We start from the raw sequence: 25,560 nt of genomic DNA, 5'->3' as shown, positions 1-25,560 counted from the left end.
CGTTGTGTGATCCTCATTCACCAAGCAATAGATGCTTTGGTGAGGACTGGGAGAACTCATGAACCTGAGGAAGTAGATGGGGAGATTCAGAGAGAGAAAGAGAATAGCTAATTTTGGGGAGTTGGGAGGTGGTAGGGTTGGGAACAGTTAAATTTTTAAAATCTATAATTATTTTGGAGATGTAGGGAAACTATGATACCTGTCATTACTATGGTAATTTTATTATCTGATTGTTGAAGTTGATGTAACCCTCTCTATTCTCTTTACATCGATAATAAGTTTTATTTCCAACCTGTGATCCATCCTTCCATTATTTCCCAAATATGTGTTGGTTTCATGCTAATTAACCACTGTAATGGCCAGTCTAGATCATGCACTTGGGAGTATGTAGTTAGATACATCTGAGTGTGAGTTCAACTTATTGGCATTAAATATGAAGTTTAATTAAGTATATGTATATACACATATATATTCAAAGAGTGGCAGCACTATAATCTGATATTAAGCATAGTTTTAATACGTGACATGTATTTTACAAAGCAACATGGTTGAAATTAATGCTAGCAAAGCTTTTGCTTAATTGAGACCAGTTTATGCTTGGAGCATTTTGATTATACAGCTATGTCAATTAGCCTTTTATATTACGTGTGGTTTAACATTATTAGATTTAGGTTGTAATCTCTAATGATTGTTTGTCTGACTCATTAACTAGCATATTGTCATTAAATAAATTTTAGAATTATATTGTCAGTGTACTTAGTTATTATCCCATAAGTAATATAAACAACTGGCAGGACTTGTGCCAGATGGTAGAATAAACTCTTATCACAGTTCATTTTGTAATGTCAAACTTTTACATAGATTCCAAATACTAGAAATACCGTATGTCTTGTAATTATGTAAGCTGTACAAAACTCGATCAATTTCACCACAGTAATGAAGGAATGAAGGACACATAGGTAAATGCATTATTGTAACAAAACTTGTGGTTGGAAAAAGAATGAATCATTTATGGGATATTTAAATGTACTGTTAGAGTGTGAATTGTAAAATCTATAATCACAGATGTCGGTCTTTACCTCTCCTTGGCTTGTGAAAGGAGCCTGCAATTAGATGTGTCTAGGATCACAGGAAATTACTTAATGTATAATCAAATTATCTAGGTTGATCTTATATTTCAGAGAGATAATATTTTTGAGGTTCTGTTCAAAAACGTGTTCAAAATTACACGGCACAGATTTCCCTTGCTTTTGCAGCCTTGCCAAGATGTTGTTACATTATCTGTAGTAATTATCTAGACTGACTGAGCACTCCAGGTTACATATTTCTTCAAATTATAAACTGTTTAAAATAACATAGAGAAATTTATTGGTCTTCTTTACAATATCGTAAATGCTAAGCCAGAGCATAGCACATCCCACCCACAACTGTTAAAGATGTACAGACTTTCCTTGGGGATGAGACATCTTAATTTTCACCAGGAGTAGGGTTCTGTTTCTTTTATACAGAGACTCACTTAGGGAAATGAATAAGCAACAATTGAGAAAAGTATCTTTCTCCAAATTTTTAGAATAATTTGATAAGCAGTCACATATGTATGAGTACAGCTTTTGAACTTCATGTCAGTCAGTGATCACCCCTTGGACACAGCTAAACTCCCCAACCCCAGACTTGTGAACATTATTTTAGAATGTTAATTGATGCCAGGCCTAGATTGTGGACCCAGCAAACACAGGTAACCTAAGTTCCTAGAATCTCTACTTAATGCTTGTATTCTACCTGTTTTATAGTTAATTCCTCACATCTCTTACCATACCTGACATGCATCACCACCACCACGACACCCCCCACCTGTGTGTTTCCTCCTAGAGGCAGGAACTGAGTGTTCAAATATCTTTGGATCCCCTGAAACTCTTAACCTTGCCTCTTGTGCAGATGTGGATCTCAGCAAATGTTGAGAAATACATCTGTCTATTTAAGAGTAAACCACATCCACCTGATTAGTGGACTCTTGCCCTCTATCAGAGCTAAAGTCACATCATGTGGATTATTGTGATATTTAATCTGATGTAAAACAAAATACCCATAACTAACTTTTTAAAAAATTACCATTCAAATTCACTGGGTACTTAAAATTAGAACAATAAAGCTATAGACATAGAGAAATGTTGGAAGGAACATTTTACCACAGAACTTGCTAAGGAAAAGTGAAGGAATAGTCTCTGTGAAATCAGCAGCCTGATGTCCCCATCCTGAGATATGGCTTTTCTGCAGAGACGGCACATGCAGAGGTCTCGCTCCCCTTCGGTTCGGAAGTTTTTCTTTCTGTAAGAAGGTGGTGTTTCTTCTCTTGGGCAGTCTCAGTGGAAAGTGACTTTTCAGAGTATGAGAAACATACATTGTCAGAACATTTCTAAAGATGTGCTTTCTGGGGGCTTTCCCCAAGGTTGGTAACGTAGGTGTTCACCTAAATTTCAAAACCTCAAACATGTCTTTGCCTGTTAGGTCTGACTTTGGCCATGCTCAACCAACCAGTAAGAAAGCAAATATACTTTGTAGGAGTAACATCTTATTTTGGTGAGATAGGCTAATTACATTAAATTAAAATCTTTATTTAATCTTCCTACAGTTATCCTTTTAATGTGTTTTGCAATTGCAGACCTTTGTCTGCTAATCTCTGATTCATTAGTGGCTTTAAGTGTTTATTGAGAAGCACATATAGCATTCTTTAATTAACAATAAGCTTTATTCATAGCACATTCACAAAGACCTCTGCAGGGAGTTTCATTAGATTCATCAGCACTTATTATCAGTGTACAGTTTTTCATTAGCAACTCCCCACCCCTGTAAAATATGAAATTTGGGGCTTTATTAAATAAAATAAAAGTTTATTGTCTCTTAGGCAAACAAACTCAAATATTAAGTCTGTTTGTTGCTCTCCCTCCCAAATCAAATTGTTACATTTTACTGCTGAGGAGAAAAGAAGAGAGGGATTAAATTATGGATCTCACAAGCATACACTATGAATCAGTGGCAACACTGGAATTATACCTCGTGGCTCCAGTCTGTGTCTCAGTTCCCCAAAATGCCTTACCTCCTTTGACACAAAGGCATAATTATTCTGTATTCTGTGTGTGTGCACGTGTGTGTGTGTGTATATCCATATATATCCATATATATCCTGAAGTCTCCACTACCCAGGATAGACCCTAACAGTATTTCTTCTTTCTTTCTTTCCTTCCTTTCTTTCTTTCTCTCTCTCTCTTTCTTTCTTTCTCTTTCTTTCTTTCTTTCTTTTCTTATTTTTCTTAAAGAAGTTGTGGGTTTACAGAACAATCATGAATAAAATACAGGATTCCTGTATACCACCACACCACTAACACCTTGCATTGGTTTGGAACATTTGTTACAATTCATGATAGCACATTTTTATAATTTTAGTTTAATTAAAGTCCATGGTTTAACTTAGGGTTCACTGTGTAGTGTAGTTCCATGGATTTTTTTTTTTTAATTTTGTTCTGTTACCACCTATACGATCTAACATTTCCCCTATTAATCATATTCAGATATATATATCAGTGTTGTTAATTTCATTCACAATTATTTGCTACCATCACCACATCCATTGCCAAAACATTTCTATAATTACAAATAAGAACCCAGTTCATTTTAAGCCTTAACCTACCATTCCTTATCCCCACCCCATCCCCTGGTAACCTATATTCTAGATTCCCTAGCAGTAATTTTTTAAGAAGATGATAGATGTAAAATTACTTTGGAAATAAAGGCACTGTATACATTCGAGATTTAGGTATATTCAAACAACCTTATCCTAAAGCTTTTAAGGCAGAAAGAAATTTTATTTCTTATGGGAATGTCTTTCTTATGGACGTATCTTAAGAAGTGCTCAGACAAGTGGCACTTCTAACTCTGCTGAGAATCAACAGCAGACTGGTTTAAAAGTTGGGATCACTGACGAACGCAACAATTAACTCAGTAGTAAATGCATCAGTCGTAATTTTTGACAAGTTTAGAGAAAAACATTTTAGCAAGTGAGAACATTCTTTGGCTTTTAAAAATGTACTTGTGTATTTGTTCATGAACTTTGAGAAGCTCTTCTTGCCCTGGTTGTTACCACAGTAACTCAGTATGTTTGGAGTGGCAAATTGTAGGGCCTTTCTCTACTATTTAAGTACATGGATACCATGCTCACTGGGATGGCTGCAGATTGGATTGCTGACCCTTGTACAATGCAACATGCGGTTTAAGCCACACTCCTTCCCCTTGTATTTGATTCTGACCAAAGATTAGGCACTGAATATTTCTTGAGCGTTACTCCATTGTCCACTTTGCCAGTTTGGCTCCAAGTTCTTGTTCTAATAAAAAAAGTTACTCAGATGGAGATTCCAGATGTGTCTAAGCTGTTTTTATTAGGGCAGTGCAAAGGTCCAACCTTTTCTTCTAAATACAATCAAGAGTAGTGTGGCTTTGCCTTTGTAATTTTACAAAGAGTTGTATTACGTAACTGGAAAATTATCTCCCTGAACATAGAAAGAATTTGTTAGCACAGACTGCAGCTTGGAAAACACTGATTTAAAGCTTCAGTCCAAGAGAGAAACCTTTTAAGTTGCTGAAACATAGTGGAGAGAAAGAAGGAAATTGCTGTTTTACATGATTGACCAAAATGTACTATAATTATATCAACTTGAAACAGATTCCTTAGAACTGATAACTCTGTGAGCAGAATAAGTCATGCATAGTGGAACTAAACACTGCATGTAGTTTCTCTGCAAAGTGTTGAAATGTCGTATGTGAGATGCACAGTAGGAGAAAACTGTGCTTGTCTTAGCTTGTTTAATAGAACCTCCAGCTTCTTTAGCATAGTAAAGAATAGTGGGGAGGCTTTACTGAAGAATTTTTGTTTGCCATGTCTACCCATCCTTTTGCATTGCTCATATAACATAGCTTACGGACTCTCTTCATGCAAGGTTACTTTGATGTTGCCACGCATGTTTGTAATTAACACAGCATCACTCATCAGATGGTCGGCTTCCTACATGGAGCACTCTTCGAGGATTCCACTGATTGTCTTTGTTGCCAGTTCTAAAATGGATGGATAAATTTCAACTGCAGATATTTAGCCCAAAGATATCTTTACTTTCTTTCCCTCTTCCTTCCAATGTCTCTGAAAAGTTCTGTTTTCTGTCATCAACATCCATCCATAGATAGATCATCCTCAGTAAAAATGATACCAATGTTTAGTCATTGTCAGTAAAACTCATTGGTTGACATCTGATAGTCCAAAACACCAAAACACTCTTCCTAACTTCTTCCTTTTGTTTGGTGATCATCTATTTGCACATCTCCTTTACCTAACTGTAAGCTTCTAAAGGGCAGATGTATATCTTGTTGCAATCCCCCCAAAATAGTGGAGTACCTAGTATATAGTAAGTGCTCAAAAACTCTTATTAACTGAATGAATAATGGGTCAGAACTATTATCTGTTGAATTCTGAAAAAGAAAGAAATTGTATTTATTGTGTAAAATGCCGGGACTTCCAATATCCAGGGAGATAACTAGTTAATTATGAAATAACTGTTCTCTGCACTCATTTTTGTATAAGCTGACAGAAGACCCACCTTGGTATCACCTGAGCATACAAACAGACAAAGCTGATGCCCCAACCCTTTTAAGAGGGGTAAGATAGATTTTCTAGTCACTGTGGTGCACTTTCTTTGGTCCATCTTCTGACTCTTTCACAGACCCTCCTAGGACCGGGGCACACAACTGTGAGATGGTGACCCACGGTTAGCTAAAGTGCTTGGCTAAGGAGAAGAAAAACTGAATGCTCTGTACTGGGCCTTGTCTTTATCTCATAAATATCCTCCTATAACCAGCACAGGTCTCTACCCACCGTGTGCAACCAAGTGAGTGCTGCAACATCCATCCTGAATGAAAGAAGGGACATATTGCTACAGTGGAGGATCTTTCCCTCATCCCATTAGCAAGGACAGCTTTTCCTCACTGGGCTTTATTCCTATCATTTCCCCACCTGGAATGCTTCCTCCTGGCTTACTCTTTTTGCCTTTCTGAATCTCACAAGGACCCAGCTCAAATCCCTTCTCCTTCCTCACTCTCTGCAGAAAGCAGTAATTGCTCCCCCCAATGCACACCTGGGTAACTCAGTGCCGATGCTACTTGACATTGTGGACATTTTTCCTTATATTGTTATTTTTTCTCATATATCTTTCTTATGCTTCTAGAGTATTTTGGTGTTTTTTTGTAAAACCTTTAGCATCTTATATCATATGGCAAATATTTAAAAATTCTTGGTGATTTGGGAGAAAAGCTTCTAGAAAGGAATTTGACTGAGGTAAATTAACTTAATGAAAGTTTATTATAGATATTATGAAAATAATCTGTGCATGTAATACTTTTATAATATATAAAACCATTTAAAACAATTTTCTTGAAAGAACAGCTAGAGATGAGTCTTGGATTTCCAAACTAGATATAAGAAAGTGTTTCATACTCAACAATGAAGTTAGGTTACAAATATGCAAATACAAAGAGATGGAGATTCATATTTAAACTACAACCAGTCAAGTATTGGAAATTGCTCTGCATGTTCTAAAGTTATTTGTTATATACAGCTCTCCAATTGTGTTATTTTGTGTTTAGTGTTGATTCATTTGTATCCAAGGTACCAAGTTATCTCATCCGAATGGTGTAGTCCAGAAATACCCAAACATGGTGAATCTACCTGACCATGAAATCTTGTTCTTGGTCCTAGAGAAAAGTCCCTTACTGAATCTTCCAGACCATTGATTATACACCCCAAATGTACCTCTGGATCCAGAATAGGAATTGTGCCAGTTTAAATGTGTTAACTATACTGGTCCAGTCTTCGAATAGGCTAATGCAATTTAAATTTAAGAGATATAGCTCTTGTCTAGAAACTGACCTTCTATAACTGCTAATGTCAATAGAGGTATAAGTTTGACAAACAAATCCATTATGAAGGTGAATGTGACATTTTAAACTTTGGGAATAACAGGTTGTAGAATATTACTGGCTGGGTTGAAGAGGATCTAGAGGAAACATGTTGAATTCATCACCAAAAGGCAATTTTTTCTCCTTTTTAAGAGAAAAAGGACTACACAACAAGTTCACCCCTTTCATTCCACTTCTGTTGCCTCCGTTCAGGTTCTGGCATCATTGTCTCTTACCCAGACTATTGCACTGCCTTCACAATTGTTCTCCCTATTCTAGTCTATCTAATCAGCCAACAAATATTGATTTAGGGATTTGTATGTCCCAGGCACTCTGCTGAAAGACTCACCTCCCACATCACTGAACAGACTCTTGCTCACACACATTCAGCAACTCTCCACTTTACACAATCAAATGTAATTCCAGCATCACTTTCCAGTCTTATCATATACCCATTCCCTTCATGTATTCTACTGCTTCACCCAAAGCAGAATATTTGCTCTTCCTGGTGATAAGTATCACTTTTCAGTATAATTCCCTGGGGCCTAGAACTATAAAACTCATCATTCACAGAGGTAGAAGTTGTGGTCGTATTGCATAGCCAACAATCTGAGGAAAGCATCTCAAATTAGATAAAATTAGAGGTGATTTTGAAGAGTTCTTTAAAAGAATATTTGGTAAAGTTGCAGAGAGAGTATAGAACAGAAAAGGGCCTTAACTCAGAATTAGAACAAAGACGTTAAACAGAAGTAGTAGGTAGACTAAATAAACCAGAGAATGGAAGGTGGCTGGAATGTAGGGGAGATGAGAGTACTTGTCATAAATCTCTTTAGAAACAAACTGCAGGGCAAGATACAAAATAAAAGTTGAGACCCTTGTACTGGAGATTTTCACACTTTGAAGGTTAGAGTTTTGAAATGCATTATCATATCCAAAAATAAGAAGAAACAGAAATAAGCTTTCTAAAATGGGACATATTTTATTGAGCACCAACTATATGTAGAGCCCTGGTGCTTTGGAGATGATCTGCGAAGCCTGAATGACCCTTCCCATTCCATCATGAAATGGTGATGGGAAATTGTATGTGCCCCCACTCCTGCTCCAAGCACAGGTTCCTGTCTGCCAGAATGAATTCCAAACTCACAATCAGGATCAAAGATAGACCATATTAGCTGCTCTGTATTTTTAACCTTTGTATTAAATTACCATCAGGGAACACTAATTGAGATAAGAAATGGAGCTACTTATTTGTTTCATATGCATCTTCAGATTTTTGAATTATACATTAAAACAATCTATGACATCTGTGTATACTTTTCACAAAAGAAAAAAAGTATAAATCCCTCAGGGTGCATCTGTCTGGCTAAGAAACAGATGATAAAAATCTCTCTCTACAGTTTCTATTAAAGTACAGAGAAATATCAAAATCTTAAAAGATAAAAAAATGAGTAAACATTATATGTCAAATAAATCAATGAAAATTATAGCAAAGATGAGACTATTTTAGATTAATCTGAAGAAGCCAAGTTTCCCACGACTTTGGAAAATAAGAAAAGCCATTTGGCAAAATTTTTAACTTGGATTGTTTTTGGTTTTATTTCTAGGTTCCAGATTCAGAGAGGCATAACTGATCCCAACAGTTATAGAAGCTTAGGAGACAGTTTTCGAACAATTTTCCGAAAAGAAGGGTATGTATGGTTCTTTATACAGACCCCATGTTGATACAGACATTTTAATATATTTATACTTAATGTGTTTTCTCATTTTGAATGGTTTATTTTATTAGGTTTTTTTAAGGGAAAAATATTTTAAAGGTTGTCTTTCTACTTTGTTGTGCTTTGCCTGGTAGTAGAATTGAAAACTGAATATATGTGCAATAGAAACTACCACAAAAGGATATTAATCAGTTTAATGACTAGAAGACAACGTCTAATTTATGCTGTTAAGTCTTTTAAAAGATCTCTTAACTATGCTATCTCAACTTAATACTTCTTTGTTTTGTTACTAAAATATGATTCCCAAATGCATTTCTTGTTTACACTGTGGTTTATGAATATGCAACCAAACAGATCCACGTCAAAGATTGGTGTATCAAACTCATTATCCTAACTATCTATTATATGACCAGATAAATGGAAGATTTTGGTTACAGAAGCTAAAACTGTTTTTGATATGTAGAGTCAGTTAAAGACTCTATCCAGCATAATTTTCTAAAGGATATTAGATTTGCTTTTGGAAGTTGTTTTCATAAGAGAATTGGTTGAGAAAACAATGACAATAATAATAATAGCTGGTATATATCTAGTGCCTACTATGTACTAGAAATTCTCCTTGTAACTCTATGAGGTAGGTTCCATTAGATCCATTCCAATTGAACAGATAAAGAAACCAAGACTCAGAGAAGGTTAAGTAATTTTTCCCAAGTTCACATAGCCGATAAGTAGTGGGACTGGGACTCAAATGCATGTCTCCAAATGACCTCATCATTTGTTTCAGTTGAACATATTTCATGTATATAATTCTGTTTCAATATATTCTTTTAACAGCACCATAGCATTTTATTTATCTATATAACTGCAATTTATTGATTTAATCTCTTCAGTACAACCTTAGATTGTTTCCAAATTGTCTCTATAAAACAGGACAGTAAATATTCTTATACTAACTTTGCACATTTGGGTTTGTATTTCTGTAAAATAAGTCCCTAGCTATGGACTTACAGAATCAATTGATGTTCACATATTAAATTATAGATATTGCCAAGTTACCTTCAAAAAATTGATTTTTGTACACTTACTTTTTGAGTATTCCATTTCCCCACACTGGGCATTATCAATCATTATTTGAAATGTATACCTGTCATTTACTTTCATTTCCTGTTTACAGTCTGATAGGAAAACAATAAATCTGTTTTAATTGTGTTCCTTTGATGGTATCTGGGATTGAGCATACTTTTATATCATTAGGTATAATTTCTTTCATGAACTGACTGACTGTGCCCTTTGCTAATTTATCAGGTGAGATTTTTATTTATTTGTAGGAGCTCAGTATATGGGTACACATCCTTTGACTATTAGGTAGATTGCAAACATTTTTCCCAGCTTGACATTTGTCTTACAACTGCTGTTTCTTACACCTTTCAGGTATTTGTGATTTTTGAAGATTGTGATTTTGTAATTATATCTGTCTACCTTTTCTTTTGTGATACCCTGATAATCTTTTAATGTGACCTTGATGTCACATTAAAAAGTATATTCTCTAACTGTAAGATTATAAACATTTTCTTCTGATTTTTAAAATATTTAAATCTCTACTCCTGAGAATTTTAATTGTTTTTTCATATGTCAAACTTCCACATATACATCATCTAGATTTTTCTATTCTTTTAATCCATTTCCAATTCTGTTTAATTAATTTATCTATGTCCATGCCAGTATCATGTAGTTTAATTATTATATTTTTAGAGTGCTTTGGAAGTATTTAGAAATATGCCCTGGCGTATAAAATCTGAATTCCTTACCACAGTGTACAGAGCCCTCCCCGGTATGGCCCTCCCTTCTTTCCTGACCATCTTTTCTCTGCCATGCTGGTGAAATTACTCCCCCACTCCATATCTGTATATGTGTGTGTGTGTGTGTGCGCACACGTGTGCATGAGTGTGAGTATAAAGTATCACATGCACCACCCTGATATTGTGCTCCTGTCAGTTGCCGCTCCCCCATCCCAAGGATGCTTTGCCCTAAGGCCCATGTCTCATTTAGCTCTGTATTCCAGTTACCTGTGTCTGGCATTGAGTAGAGACACTCAGCATAAACTCAACAAATGAATGAAAGTCGTCACACCAACATCATAGTTATGCAAAATCAAACAGGGATGACAACTCTTGCTATATATAGACCACTCCCTTTCCCATTATGATAATGACCTTGATGCCTGATTAAATATTTTGAGGTCACCTAGTGACAAAGGATCAGCAAGTTCTTCTTGTTACCACTTTGGTAATGTGGTACCTTACATTAATAATATACCTGTATTTATGACAAGTGGGATAAAAATCATGTTATTTTGCCCCTTTATTATATAAAGTTAAAGAAATCATAGCATATTGTAAAGTCACTAAAAGTGTCCCCTTCCAGTTAAACAGTAGTGCCAGCATTGCCAATTTCTATAAAGCTGAAACAGATATTTCTGAATTGGATGTGGGAGTTCTTTAGCCAGGCTCTTCCTTTCATGTGTGTTTTAGAAAGAATTTGATGTTTCTGCTTTGATATCAAATAATATAACAAACATACAGTATGTGTGGTCCTTGTATAGTAAAATTGGCCTTTTCCTATACTGTATGTATAATTGCTCCTAAAGCAAATCGACATTCTTTCTGCAGTGCCTGTAGATCTGGGCATGTTGTTAGCTGGAAGCCAGAGATCTCTGGTCTTAAAGATGAAACTATTTGTAAGAATACAAAAGAAAAAGCTGCCTGTTATGTTTGATACAGAGCAAGAGCATTTCATAGCCTTAGGTTAAGCCAGAAAAAACAAAAAACAAAAAAGAAAAAGAAAAAAGCAAAAAAAATCATTAACACATTCTGCATTTATTTTATTTTCTTAGCAAAAACAGTTCATTTTTATTTTAATTCAACTTTTAGTGTACACTATGATTTTATACATGTTGCTTGTTTTACCCAGGTGCATAGAGGCCAGGTTGGCTTGCTGCCTGCAGGAAGGATAGCACTGGTCAATGTGACTGATAGCATACTTGGGAGAATTCATCACTCCTGAGTTTTCCTATATCCTCCAACTTAAAGGTTGTGAAAGATAGTCTTTTCAGTTGTTTCAAAACATTAAAGTTTGTTCATACCCTTAGAATTGCTCAGATTTCCCAGTGGTGCCCAATGGTACTCACCTTCATTCTTCGAAAAACAATTCCCCACCTCTCTGCCTGAAATTCACATGCTCCCAGAGACAAGAGTAACTTCATGTGTGTCCAGATTCCTTTGTTCCTTATGAGATTCTTAGTGTTCTTAAAGGCAGAGATACCCTATACTTTCATTAAAAGCATTATTTTTCTACCCAGATTTACAGAGGCAAGATTATGTTTAAAAAAATGGCCTTCCAAATTCTGAGTGAGGATTTTTATTATTATGGAATCATCATTTAGTTAGCTATTACCAAAGAGGCCATCATTGTTTTCCTTAAAGGAGAAGGAAAACTCACAGAGAATAAAGGCAGAAAAGGAATGTGTCACTGTTGACAATCACCACAATTCTTCATTTTTCTCTGCTTTAACAGAAACAAACTAATAGGTCCATCTACTATAATAAAGTGAACTCAGAAAACATAAGATTCAGCCTGGCTGATTAGGTGCCTTCAAAACCAACAAGATGGGATTTACCCCAGGGATGCAAGGGTGATTCAACATAAGAAAATTAATTAATGTAATATACCACATTAACAAAATGAAGGAAAAACATGGTCATTTCAATTGATGCAGAAGAGGCATTTAACAAAAATCCAGCACTAATTCATGAAAAACACCTAAGACACTAGGAATAGAAGGAAACTTCCTCAACATTATAAAGGGCATGTATGAAAGGCCCACAGCTAACATCCTACTTAAAGGGGAAAGTCTCAAAGCTTTCCCTCTAAGGTCAGGAATAAGACAAGAATGCTCATTTTCACCACTGTTATTCAACATGGTACTGGATGTTCTAGCCAGAGCAATTAGGCAAGAAAAAGAAATAAATGGCATCCAAATTGGAAAGAAAGAAGTAAAACACCCATTTGCAAATGACATGATCTTATAAACAAAAAATCCTGAAAAACCCACAACAAAGCTCCTAGAGCTAATAAATGAATTCAGCAAAGTGGTAGGGTACAAGATTAACATCCAAAAATCAATAGTGTTTCTATACGTTAGTAATCAACAACTGAAAGGAGAAATCAAGAAAAATATTCCTTCAAAGAAGACCTAAATAAATTGTAAGAATCTCCATGTTCATGAACTAGAAGACTAAATATTAAGATGTCAATTCTACCTGAAGCAATTTACATATTCAATGCAATCCTAATCAAAATTTCATCAAGTTTCATTTCAGAAATGGAAAAGCCATTCATCAAATTTATATGGAAGAGTAAGGGGCCCTGAGTAGCCAAAGCCATCTTGAAAAAGAAGAGCAAAGCTGGAAGACTCAAACTTACCAATATTAAAATATATTTCAAAGCCATAATAATCAAACAGCATGGGCAGACAATGGAATAAAATTGAGAGCTCAGAAATCAACTCTTTATGGCTAACTGATTTTTGACAATGGGGCAAAGATCTCTCAATTGTGAAAGAATAGTTTCTTCAACAATGTGCTGGGAAAACTGGATCTCCACGTGCAAAAGAATGAAGATGGACCCCTACCTCACACCATATATAAAATTAACTCAAAATGGATCAAAATCTTAAATATAAGAGCAAGAACTATCAAACTCCTAGAAGGAAATATAGGGAATCACCTTCAGGACCTTGTATTAGGCAACGGTTTCTCAGAGTTTATACTCAAAGTACAAGCAACAAAAGGAAAAATAGAGAAATGGGACCTCATGAAAATTGAAAACTGTTGTGCCTCAAAGGAGTTTGTAATGAAAGGAAAATGAAAATCTACCCAATGGGAGAAAATATTTGGAAACCACATATCCAATGAAGGTTTAATATCAAGAATATATAAAGAAATCCTTGAACTCATCAACAAAAAAACAAACCCATTTTACACATGGGCAAAAGGCTTGAATAGGCATTTCTCCAAATAAGATATACAAATAGCCAAAAAAGCACATGAAAATGTGCTCAACGTCATTAGCCATTAGGGAAATGCTAATCAAAACCCCAATGAGATACCATTTCACACCTAACAGAATGGCTATATTTTTAAAAAAATGGAAAATTAGCAGTGTTGGAGAGAAAGTGGAGAAATAGGAACACCCTTTTATTGCTGATGGGAATGTAAAATAGTGCTGTAGAAGACAGTTTAGCAGTTCCTCAGAGAGCTAAGTATAGAATTATCATATGACCCAGCAATCCCACTTCTAGGTACATACTAAAAAACATATAAAGCAAAGACTTGAACAGATATTTGTACACCAATGTTCACAGCAGCATTATTCACAATTGCCAAAAGATGGAAGCAACCCAAGTGTCCATCAACTGATGAATGGATAAACAAAATAATGCATATACATGCAGTAGAATACTTTTCAACCATAAAAAGGAATGAAGTTATGATACATGTGACAACATGGATGAACCATGAAGACCTCATGTTGAGTGAAATAAAACAGACACAAAAGAACAATATTTGTATGATCTCACTGATATGAAATAATTAGAATAAGCAAACTCATAGAGTCAGAATCTAAAATATAGGTTACCAGGGGATGATTTAGGGGTGGAGAATACAGAGTTAAGGCTTAAAATGTACGGAATTTCTATTTGGGACAATGAAAACATTTTGGTAATGATTGGTGGTGATGGTAGCACAGCATTGTGAATATGATTAACAGCACTGAATTATATATTTGAATGTGATTAAAAGAGGAAATTTTATTTTTAGAATTAAAAAAATCCATGGAACTGCACAACACAGTGAACCCTAAGTTAAACTATGAACTATAATTAGGAGAACAACTATAAAATTTGCTTTCATCAGTTTTAACAGATGTACCTCACCAATGCAAGTTATTAAAAATAGTGTGGTATATGGGAATCCCGTATTTTATGCATGATTTTTCTGTAAACCCACAACTTCTCAAAAAAATACAAAGCAAAAAACCATAAGGTTCATTTTGTAAACTCACCTGGTAGACCACAGCTAGAATCTCTACTTATTTACCTCACTTCCCTTTGTCTCCAAGTATCTTGTGAAAGTTTTTCCAGTCTCTTTTGTACTTGTTCACAAATGAGTGATGGGATTATAAATTGTGCCAGTGAGGAAGGGGACTGCCCACTCTAGTAGCCACTCTTCCTGAAATAGAGGGAAAAAAAAGAGGTAAACAGAATTTAAGCTATTCTATTGACACGAGTAAAGAAAGACATGAAACTAGTATTTATTTTCTTCATTTTACCAGGCACTACGCTGGGGACTTTTTTCTTACATTATTCTCAACACAGCACTGCAAAGTAGGCACCATCATATCTGCATTTTGTATACGGTTAACTAAAGGTCAGAGAAGTTCAATAATTTGTCCCAGGTCACATAGGTATTAGTGGCATACCATAGTCTTTTCTGTGACACCATATCATCTTTCACCGAAAATCAAATTTTCTTATTTATTGATCGGAAAGAAGACAACGTGGAAATAGTGCTTATGAACTCCTAATTTTTAAATATCTATTTTAAAATCTTCAGTATACCTACCTTCAAATCACATAGTGATTTGATGCAGCTTTTGTCTCTCCTTTCAAGTATGAAAGTCCTGAGAGATGGTATATGGTCAATCAAACAAATCTTGACCATTCTGAGGCAGCACCACAAACCTCTGACAACTCCGATTGCTTTCCCCCCATCCGTTGCAGATAGCTCCATATCGTTGATAATTGTGTTCATGGTTTTCACTCAATCTACATTCATCCTGTATATTTTTTAGTGTTCTTGTAAGAAAAATTCTTGGGCATTGGTTTGCCTAAGGCACCAACAAGGGCAGATTAAACTTAGTCTCAAACGAGAAACATGTTGATTGCTGGTGCCTTCAGAAATTTGGTATTCTTCAGAAAGTATTGCGTAGAAAATAAGTGGTTGCATGTTGGGGGCATTTGTACTGTGTTTTGTTTCATGATTTGTTTTCTGTAACCACTGATGCTGCCCCAAGTATCATCTTACAATCAGACCACTTGGTGATTATAATATTTTCTAGTTAAATGACATTTAAGGCCTTGTTTTATGAGCTCCAGCATAATTGGCTAATTTGGTAAACTCCAGATGTGTGAGATAATGTGCCACTCGTTTAAGTGCCTTTCAGACAGCATAAATTGCATGGCCCCAGGAGGTATAATCACTCCCTCTTGTTTTCATTAAGAGGGGGAATGAGTGGCTTGTGACACAGACAAAGGAAGTGGGACGTCTACAACTAAATCAACGACTTGGTAAGATTTGGACATTTTCTTTTTACAGGTGGACTCACTCCAAGATCTTTGGCTTAATTTGGTTTCTTAGTGGGTCTACTTTTTAAGAAGTGGTTTACTTAATCTAACATAGCAGGATGATTTTAAAGCACACTCTGAAAATGGAAAGTCCTACCTCTATAGAAAGCTCCCCGAGTAAATAGTCTCTGGAAACTGTCCCTCACTTTCCCATGGAAGTGAGAGGAAGTCTTGGATTTAGAGCAAACTCTTGCCACAGCCAGGAATCATAGTCTGATCAGTCAGCAACCTCACCACCTAAACCAAGTTCCAACTGCACAAGGCCCAGTAATTGCTGCTGCTTTTTCTCTCTCCTCTTGACCCCCTTCATCATCCAACAGAAATCAACTCATCTACCTGGCATTGCCAGGCTAGAGTAAGGCAGGTGGTTCTTGGCATCCCTGTTCCCTGGATCCTGGGGCTGGTCAACTATAGATACAGTTGAGTTCACTTACAGCTGAGTCATAGGTCACTGAAGACTTACTGCCACTGAACCAAAGCAAGGTCTTCACTCGGATGAATTGTTTCAGACTACATCCCAGACCTTTCTGCAGATATCTGCAATGCAAGTCATTTGTGTGCCCATCATTGGGTGTTGCCTGGGTTTGTAAGTCAGGTTTACACAAGTGAATTCCTCTTATGATGAGTTACCAGTTTCCTGGTAACTTGATTGCCTAAAACCCATTTTCATCAATTATTTCTTCTCTCTTTTCCTTTTTGCTTTACCAAAGAGGACCTTCCTTGTTCCCACTGGAGCTGAGTTGAGAGTTCCCTTGTTTGGATGTGGTGATGACATTGAGGGAAGGTCCCAGCTGTTTTGCTCCCACACCACAGAGCTCAGCTCTGGCCTGCCTGGCTTGTTGAATTACGGCATAACAAGTGTCCTCCTTAGCTAGAAAATATAAGAGAGAACAAGGGAAAAATAACAGAGCAGGTAGTGTTTGGAGAACAGACTATAGTAAATTCAGCTGACAGGTCTTATGAGTGGTGTGACCAGGTCCAGAATGTGACATATAGTAGACTGGAGACAGTATCTCCTTCCAAGTCATCTGTTTTGCAAAGGGAGATAAAGGATCATCTCAGTTCAGGAATGGATCTACTGTTATTGCTCTTGAATGATCTGTGTTCCTTTTTAAAATAGTTTCTCCATGCTTTCGTATATTACACTATGATAAAATTTTAGTCATAAAATATATATAATCTCCTTTCTTAGAAAGCTTTTATTATATTGCTAAGAACTTTAAACTAAGATTATTTAGCAATTCATGGTTGAAAATGAAAGAGGGAAAGGTAAGGAGAAAGAATATAAAAGAAGAATAGAAGATGGCTTATATCAATATTTAAAAAAAACAGGCAATTGAAAAATTGGTGCATTATCTGGCATTTGTATTTGACCTGATTATTTTACACTGCGGCTGAGACAAATAGCTGTTGATTTAAGCCATAATGGACTGTAACTGCCCTCCTCCACCTTCAAAATCAGGGACCACACGATGAACTCTCAGAGCACTCAATGGCATTCTGTGCTTCCATTTCCCAGAATTCCCTTTCCTTTTCTAAATCAGAGGTCCTTTGTTCTGCCCACAGAGTGACCTTTAAAATGATGTCAGCTCCTAGATCTCCCTCCTGTCATCACCACCAACTGCTAACTGACAGTCACACTCCTACTCCCCCAACCTCTCACCAACAATGCTTTCTGACTTACTGACTAGTTTGGCAAGGACTTAACTGTTGCCAAAGAGTAAGTGAAAACATTGGAAGTGATGTTAGCCCATTATGAGACCGAACATAGACTTTCTCAGCTGGTGGCACTGACAAGAAGAAAAAGTTGTTGTCTTTGGTGAAGTATGGTGTCTTCAATTCAGAGATGGAACAGATATGCCTAATGTTTTATAGATTGTTGAAGGGGGTTGGGAGGATTCCATGGCCAGTGAGAGATGTTCTATTGGAAATATTTTCAGGCCCTTATTTTATCTTATTCTTGGTTTCTGGTGGCTAGAAGCCCAGAGTCACCTTAGGGAAAAAATATGTCTTTGCCAAAGCCAAAATGTTTTTTCTACTGGTTGTTAAACTGAATGCTTTCAGATGAGAATGAGAAAGAAAATAACTCTTCTACCTTTTTTTGTTCCTCTTATTGTAGAAAGTAATTTAGGCATGATTTGACATAGGCAAGGTTAAAGGAGTTAACATTTTATCTTCATCACTGGTTTCACCTACCATCTCTGATTCTATGGAACTACATTGTTCAATACACTATCTTCTTGATAGGAAGTCCTGGCTAGGTGAAAGTTGATCTCATTTTACTTTCAATGGAGAGAAAAAGTCACATGGGTTTTTAATATTCTAGTACACTGTTAAGAAGTTATAAGCATTGGCAAGTTACATACATACACATACGTACCTACATTTTGGTCACTATGTTTTTCTCTGTAAATCCCATGAGTCAAATGCCATGTGATAATCCAAAAGTGTCCATAATTGTAAGCTTCTACCCAGTTCCTTCTCAGGAATCTGTTTAGTTGCCCAATTACAAACACTCCCATCTGTCCATGCATTTTTTGGCTGGTCTCAAGTCTATAGCTTTTCTTTTCTCCATGTATTTCAGGTACTTTGAAACTGCGGAGAGGGAGAAGACACTACTGTTACAAAAGTGATTATATTCAAAACTATTATTACCCATTTGGTCCTTTATTGATTGTAATATTTGTTCACATGTATTACGTCACTTGCAGGAGAGCCCTGGTGGGGTAGGAAGGCTAAGGATATGATATCTAGTTTTCAGGTCAGAAAACTGATAAGAGAGGCTGTTCCAGTTTGCTAATGCTGCAGAATGCAAAACACCAGAGATGGATTGGCTTTTATAAAAAGGAGGTTTATTTGGCTACACAGTTACAGTCTTAAGGCCATAAAGTGTCCAAGGTAACACATCAGTAATCGGGTACCTTCACTGGAGGATGGCCAATGGCATCCGGAAAACCTCTGTTAGCTGGGAAGGCACGTGGCTGGCGTCTGCTCCAAAGTTCTGGTTTCAAAATGACTTTCTCCCAGGACGTTTCTCTCTAGCAAGCTTGCTCCTCTTCAAAACATCACTCACAGCTGCACTCAGTTCCGTCTCTTTGAGTCAGCACGTTTATATCGCTCCACTGATCAAGGCCCACCCTGAATGGGTGGGGCCATGCCTCCATGGAAATATCCCATCAGTTATCATCTACAGTTGGGTGGGGCGCATCTCCATGCAAACAACCTAATCCAAACATTCCAACTTAATCCCCACTATTCTGTCTGCCCCACAAGATTGCATCAAAGAATATGGCTTTTTCTGGGGGACATAATACATTCAAACTGGCACATTCCACCCCCTGGACCCCAGAAAAACATATTCTTTCCAAATACAAAATACATTCATTCCATCACAATATCACAAAAACTTAAATCATTTCAGTAACAAAAGTTAAGTACAAGATCCCATCAAAATCAATTATAGGCGTGGCCAGTCCTAAGGCATAATTTTCCTTTAGCTGTGGATCTGTGAACTTAGAACAAGTTATGTGCTTCCAATATACAAAGGAGAGACATTCATAGGATAAACATTTCCATTGCCATAAGGAGAAAGAGTAAGGAAAACAGGGTTAACAGAACCAAAACAGTTCCTAAAACCTGCAGGACAAACTCCATTAGATTTCAAAGTCTGAGAGTCATTAACAGAATGAAGTTGCATCCTTGGGGCTTGAGAGAGCGGGAGTCTAACCCTTCCAAAGGGCCTTTGTGGCAGCCCTTTCCTCTCCAAATGCTTGGGTGAGTGCACCAACATATCCACACATTGGGGAGACCACCTTCTCGGCCCCACTCTCCTCAAACATCGGGGCAGCTCTCGGATTCCCTTCCATCTCCGGGGCACATGCTCAACCCCTTCAGAACAATGTGGTGGCAGCCAGGCTCTCCCCAATTCCCTGGGAATGTGCTCCGCCCTCTTTGGGGCTTGGGGTGGCAGGACATTTCCTGAGCATCGAGGTGGAATGCCCACCCTCGACCTCCAGGGCAAACTCACCCTTTCCATGCGTGTGGGCTGCTCTGCTCTCCCAGCCCAAGACCTCCTGACTCCAGACCTCAACCTCCATGGCTCTGTCTTTGAAGAAATTTTTCCTTCAATTTGTTCCTTGTCTTTCTCCTCCAGTCCCGACTGGCAGCAGCTCTGTCTGTAAAGATCTCTCAAAAATTCTGTTGGCTTTGCAAGAAGCATGCAGGGGTCAAGCCATCAGACAATAGGAGTTTCCACGAATCCTTTCTGGATAATTCCATCTCCAATCTTAGCTTGTACTGAAATGGCGGCTGGGTTCTGTGTTCGGTTACATCCTCACATTGGGCTGTAGCCTCTGGGAATCCAACCCCTGGAAGCTCGTAATTTCCCAAGCCATCAGCTTCTGGTTTCTTTGAACCCAAGAGTTCAGTTCTAAGTTTATCTCTCTCTGCTCACATTTTACTATAAGCTGCAAGAAGAAGCCATGGTACCTCCTCCACATGTAGTCTGGAGATCTCCTCAGCTAAGTATTCCAAGTTTTCACTTTCAAATTCTTCCTTCCATCTGACACCAGGACTCAATTTTGCCAAATTCTCTGCCACTTTAAAACAAGGGTTGCCTTTCTTCCAGTTTGCAACAACACATTCATCATTTCTGCTCAAGTCCTCATCAGAAGTATCTTTAGAGTCCATATTTCTATAAACAGTCTCTTTAAAGCAGTTTTGGCCTTTTCTATCAAGCTCATCCCAATTCTTCCAGAATCTTCCCCTTATCCATTTAAAAAGCCGTTCCAACATGTTTGGTATTTGCAGACTCAGCAGCAAAAGCACCCCACTCCTGGTACCAAAATCTGTTCTAGTTTGCTAATGCTGCAGAATGCAAAACACCAGAGATGGATTGGCTTTTATAAAAAGGAGGTTTATTTGGCTACACAGTTACAGTCTTAAGGCCATAAAATGTCCAAGGTAACACATCAGTAATCGGGTACCTTCACTGGAGGATGGCCAATGGCATCCGGAAAACCTCTGTTAGCTGGGAAGGCACGTGGCTGGCGTCTGCTCCAAAGTTCTGGTTTCAAAATGACTTTCTCCCAGGACGTTTCTCTCTAGCAAGCTTGCTCCTCTTCAAAACATCACTCACAGCTGCACTCAGTTCCGTCTCTTTGAGTCAGCACGTTTATATCGCTCCACTGATCAAGGCCCACCCTGAATGGGTGGGGCCACGCCTCCATGGAAATATCCCATCAGTTATCATCTACAGTTGGGTGGGGCGTATCTCCATGCAAACAACCTAATCCAAACATTCCAGCTTAATCCCCACTATTCTGTCTGCCCCACAAGATTGCATCAAAGAATATGGCTTTTTCTGGGGGACATAATACATTCAAACCGGCACAGAGGCTAAGGGATTTGCTCAGGGCCGAAGCTGGTGTCTGTCAGAACAGGATTCATCACAGATCCTCTACATCAAATATCATTCTCTCCATTCTGTCAATAATGTAATAATTGTATTAATAATAAGAAAAGCAATACCTCAGATTTACACCATTCCCATTATGGGCTCAAAACATTGTCACATATCTCATTTGGATGAATGTCATCTAGGGCAGGTAAGAAAAAGATGGCATGGTTAGTTATATTCTACATATTAGAAAACTTGAGCAGAATATTTAATAAGATTCCCAAAATAATAAATTGGATCCTGAGATCAGCATTCAAAGAATACAAAGCATTAATTTTTTTTTTAAAGTGGCCTCTTGGGCAAATGAAATTGGGCTTCAAATGCACTCTGAAGTATAGTACCAACATCCCATCAGACCAAGATATATGCCTGTGGTCCTTTAGACAGAGCCCTCTCCAAAAGGAAGTTACCACACCAGTTTGAGGTTAAAGCTCACTGCATGAATTTAATTGTTATTTGACCTGCTGGTGCCTTTGCCTCACTCAGCTGGGATATTGGGTAATGTGGTGGTTTGAAGCTGTAGGTACCCCAGAAAGATATGTTCTTAAATCTAATCTATTCCTGTGGGTGTGAACCCATTGTAAGTAAGAACTTTTGATGAGGCTCCTTCAGTTAAGGTATGACCCACCTCATTCAGGATGGGTCTTAATTCTATCACTGGAATCCTTTATAATTGGAATGAATACAGAAAGGAGGGTGGGGAACCCACAGAAGCAAGACGGTGAAATCATTGAAACCTGAAAGATAAGGGAGAGATGAGCAGATGCTGCCATGTGCCTTGCCATGAGACAGAGGAGGCAAGGATCACCAGTAGCTGCTCTTTGGGAAGAAACCATTGCCTTGATGATGCTATGATTTGGACAATTTCTCAGCCTCAAAACTGTAAGATGATAAATTCCCATTGTTTAAGCCAACCCATTTCATGGTATTTTCTGTAGCAGCCTAGGAAACTAAAACAGGTAATAAACAGAAGAACCTTATGAAACACTAGTTAAGGCATTTTCCCAATTTCTTTGAATAAAATGCCAGATAGGACTGAAAAATTATCATCTGATTGCAATATATGTTGAAATATGTGGTCACCAAAACCTAAAGCAGATGCCAGCCGTATGCAGTGGCTTTGTTCCCCTGCTGATGAACACTGTGTTCATACTTCTCCTTTTCTGGCCACAGAGAATTCACAGGAAAACAAAGCCCTGTGTGCCAGGAAGTCTAATGTAGCCACAGTCTCAGTATTCACCAAAAAAAAAAAAAAAAAAAGAGAGAGAGAGATAAAGTTTGAGATTTTGAAAACTCTTAAAGAGAAGTTGTAAGTTTGTGTTGGATGAATGAATTACTTGCTTTCTTTATGTTAAGTCTTTCCTAAATTAGAAACTCAAGAGACAAAATGAGAGAAAAGGACATGCACTGATGTCATTACCATTTCATATACTTTCAGTTATCAATGAATGAAACAACATGTGTTTCTAAATTCAATTAATAAAATTCCCAGAAGTTGACCCTATCAAATGAAAAGAGTGCTACAATGTAATCCATTGAGCAACAGCACATATTAATAACTAGAGATCTGGCTTCTTGTGTAAAATAAAATATGTGTTAGAGTACAAAAATGTTTCTTCACTCCCTTCCCACTCCTTAATCCCCTTGATCTACCTTCTGTCACACCCATATTTGCAAACAACCCTCTCAGAGGCCACCATAGGATTCCCATCCTTTTTCATAGAATCTGAGATACTGATGATTGCAAGATGTGCTATTATTTTATGTACCATTAGAAATTAAAAATGCTGACAATTAAACTCCTCACAATGAATTAACAATGGATCTGAAAGTTGAGTGAAAAGGAGAAATTTTGAATGAACTTTCTAGTTTTGGGCATAGATGGCTGATAATGCCCAATTTATGTCACTTTCACATTCAAACATCTTTCATGATTTCCCATTGACCTCTACAGTAGGCAGCCATTCAGATGGCCTCCAATGATCCCCACCTCCTGATATTCATGCTTTTATATAATTATCTTCCTGTGAGTGTGAGCTGGACTTATTAACACTTTCAATGAAGGGAATATGGCAGAAGTGATGAGATTTCACTTCTGAGATTAAGATATAAAAAGACTGTAGCTTCCTTCTTGAGCTCTTTTCCTTGCTCTTCTTGCTGTCTTGATCTCTTGCTTGAACACTTGCTCTGAGGTGAGCTGCCCTACTGATAGGCAGACCCAAGTGGCAAGGAACTAAAAGACCTCCAGTCAACAGCCAGTGAGGAAACAAGAAGAACTAAATCTTTCCCACAACCCCATGAATGAACTTGGGAGTGAATTCTCTACCAGTCAAGCCTTCAGATAAGACCTCAGTCCCAGCTGACAGCTTAACTGCAACCTCATGAGACACCTTGAACCAGAGGCACCTATCTAAGCCATGACCTGGATCCTGACCCACAGAAATTGTGTGATAATAAAAGTCTGTTGTTTTAAACCACTAAATTTGGGGGATGTTTGTTCCACAGTAGTAGATAACTATTGCAATACATAAAAACAAATCTGAAACCCTTCACATGCTGTTTATTTGGGACCCTCCATATCTGGTTTGGACCTTTTAATCTTTATCTTACCCAGCATCCCCACATGCATCTTTTGTTCCAGCCTTTCTAACTAATTATAACTCCTGACACAATTTTTGTGTGCTTTTTCTTCATGCTTGCTCATTAGTCAAGAATGCCCTTTCCGTCTTTATCCAGCAATGTAAATTCTGGTGATCCATAAATCCCCAACTCATGTGATACCTTCTCTTTGATGCCTTCACTCATTATCCATAGTGGAAATAATTTCCTTCATTTCTTATTTTATAGCACTTTGTTCTTCCATGACAGCATTTATCTTTGGAGTTAGAGAGACCTGGATTAGAGTCCCACTTATAAGTTTGGGACTCTGAGTGTTGGGATTGAATCATGTCTCCCAGAAAAGACATGTTCAAGTCTTAATCCACATTCCCATAAGTATCAACCCATTTGTAAATAAGATCTTTGAAGATCTTATTTAAATAAGACCACATGGAATCAGGATGGGCCTTAATCCGTGGCTGAAGTCCTTATAAGGAGAGGAAATCTAGGTGGAAACATGGAAGACTAAGTCAGAGGAAGCCAGAAGTTGGAGAAAGCCACAGGAGGAGACAAGGGGAGAGACCACCATGTGACAGAGGCAGAGATGCAAGTCAAGGACCCCAAGGATTGTGGCAAACCAGCATCAGAAGGCTACAGACTTCAGGAAGAAAGCATGGCCTATAGAGATTTTGATTTGCAACTTCCAGCCTCCAAAATTGTGAACCCGTAAATTCCTGTTGTTAAACAAGTCAGTTTGCTTGTATTTGTCATAGCAAGCTGGCAAACTAAAATGTTGGGCAAACTACTTGTCCTCATTCCATTTCAGTTTTTTCATTTGTGATATGGAAATAATAATAGTACCTGCTTTGCTGGGTTGCTAGTACTCAGTAAAATACATTATAGATAAATATGTATGCGATAAACACCCCAGGTATTCGGTGGAGACCCAGAAGTTCCACTCCCAAGAGTATGGGCTCTACCCTAGGAAAAAGGACAAAACTCAAATACATCATCCCTAGCAAAGCCTAAATGAAGGTGATCTGCTGAACTCCATCTGCTTGCCATCCATAGGCTCTTCAATTTTTTATGCATGTTGTCCTGCATTCAGTAAAAAAGTACAAGAATAAAAGAAGGACCAAATGGCTAAATATTAAGAGAAACATAATAATTGATTCAAATTTTGGAGTTATCAGCAAAGGACTTTTTTCAGAAAACTATGATAAGTATATTCAAGAAAGTAGAATATGGAGAATTCACCAGAGACCTGAAATCTGTTAAATAATTAAAAAAAAAAAGATTCAAATAGAAATCCTGAAATTTAAAATTCAATAGAT

General features: G+C 37.4%; 1 protein-coding gene across 8 annotated transcripts in view; it reads left to right on the top strand.

Moving 5' to 3' along the window:
• The window catches only part of SLC25A21 (solute carrier family 25 member 21), a 489,133-nt gene that overhangs the window by 355,546 nt on the left and 108,027 nt on the right, over positions 1–25,560 (top strand). For all 8 annotated transcript variants that reach the window (XR_005216541.1, XM_037834862.1, XM_037834865.1 and 5 more), the window contains one exon: positions 8,598–8,681. Coding sequence is in view for 7 of the 8 variants with exons in the window: in XM_037834862.1 (XP_037690790.1) it covers positions 8,598–8,681 (84 nt within the window). In the remaining variant the exon portion in view is untranslated. The remainder of the gene's footprint in view (positions 1–8,597; positions 8,682–25,560) is intronic.

The sequence above is a fragment of the Choloepus didactylus genome, chromosome 4, assembly GCF_015220235.1.
Source record: "Choloepus didactylus isolate mChoDid1 chromosome 4, mChoDid1.pri, whole genome shotgun sequence".
Classification (NCBI taxonomy): domain Eukaryota; kingdom Metazoa; phylum Chordata; class Mammalia; order Pilosa; family Megalonychidae; genus Choloepus; species Choloepus didactylus.
The sequence above is the reverse complement of the archived record's forward strand: the minus strand, read 5'-3'. Positions and strand labels throughout refer to the sequence as shown.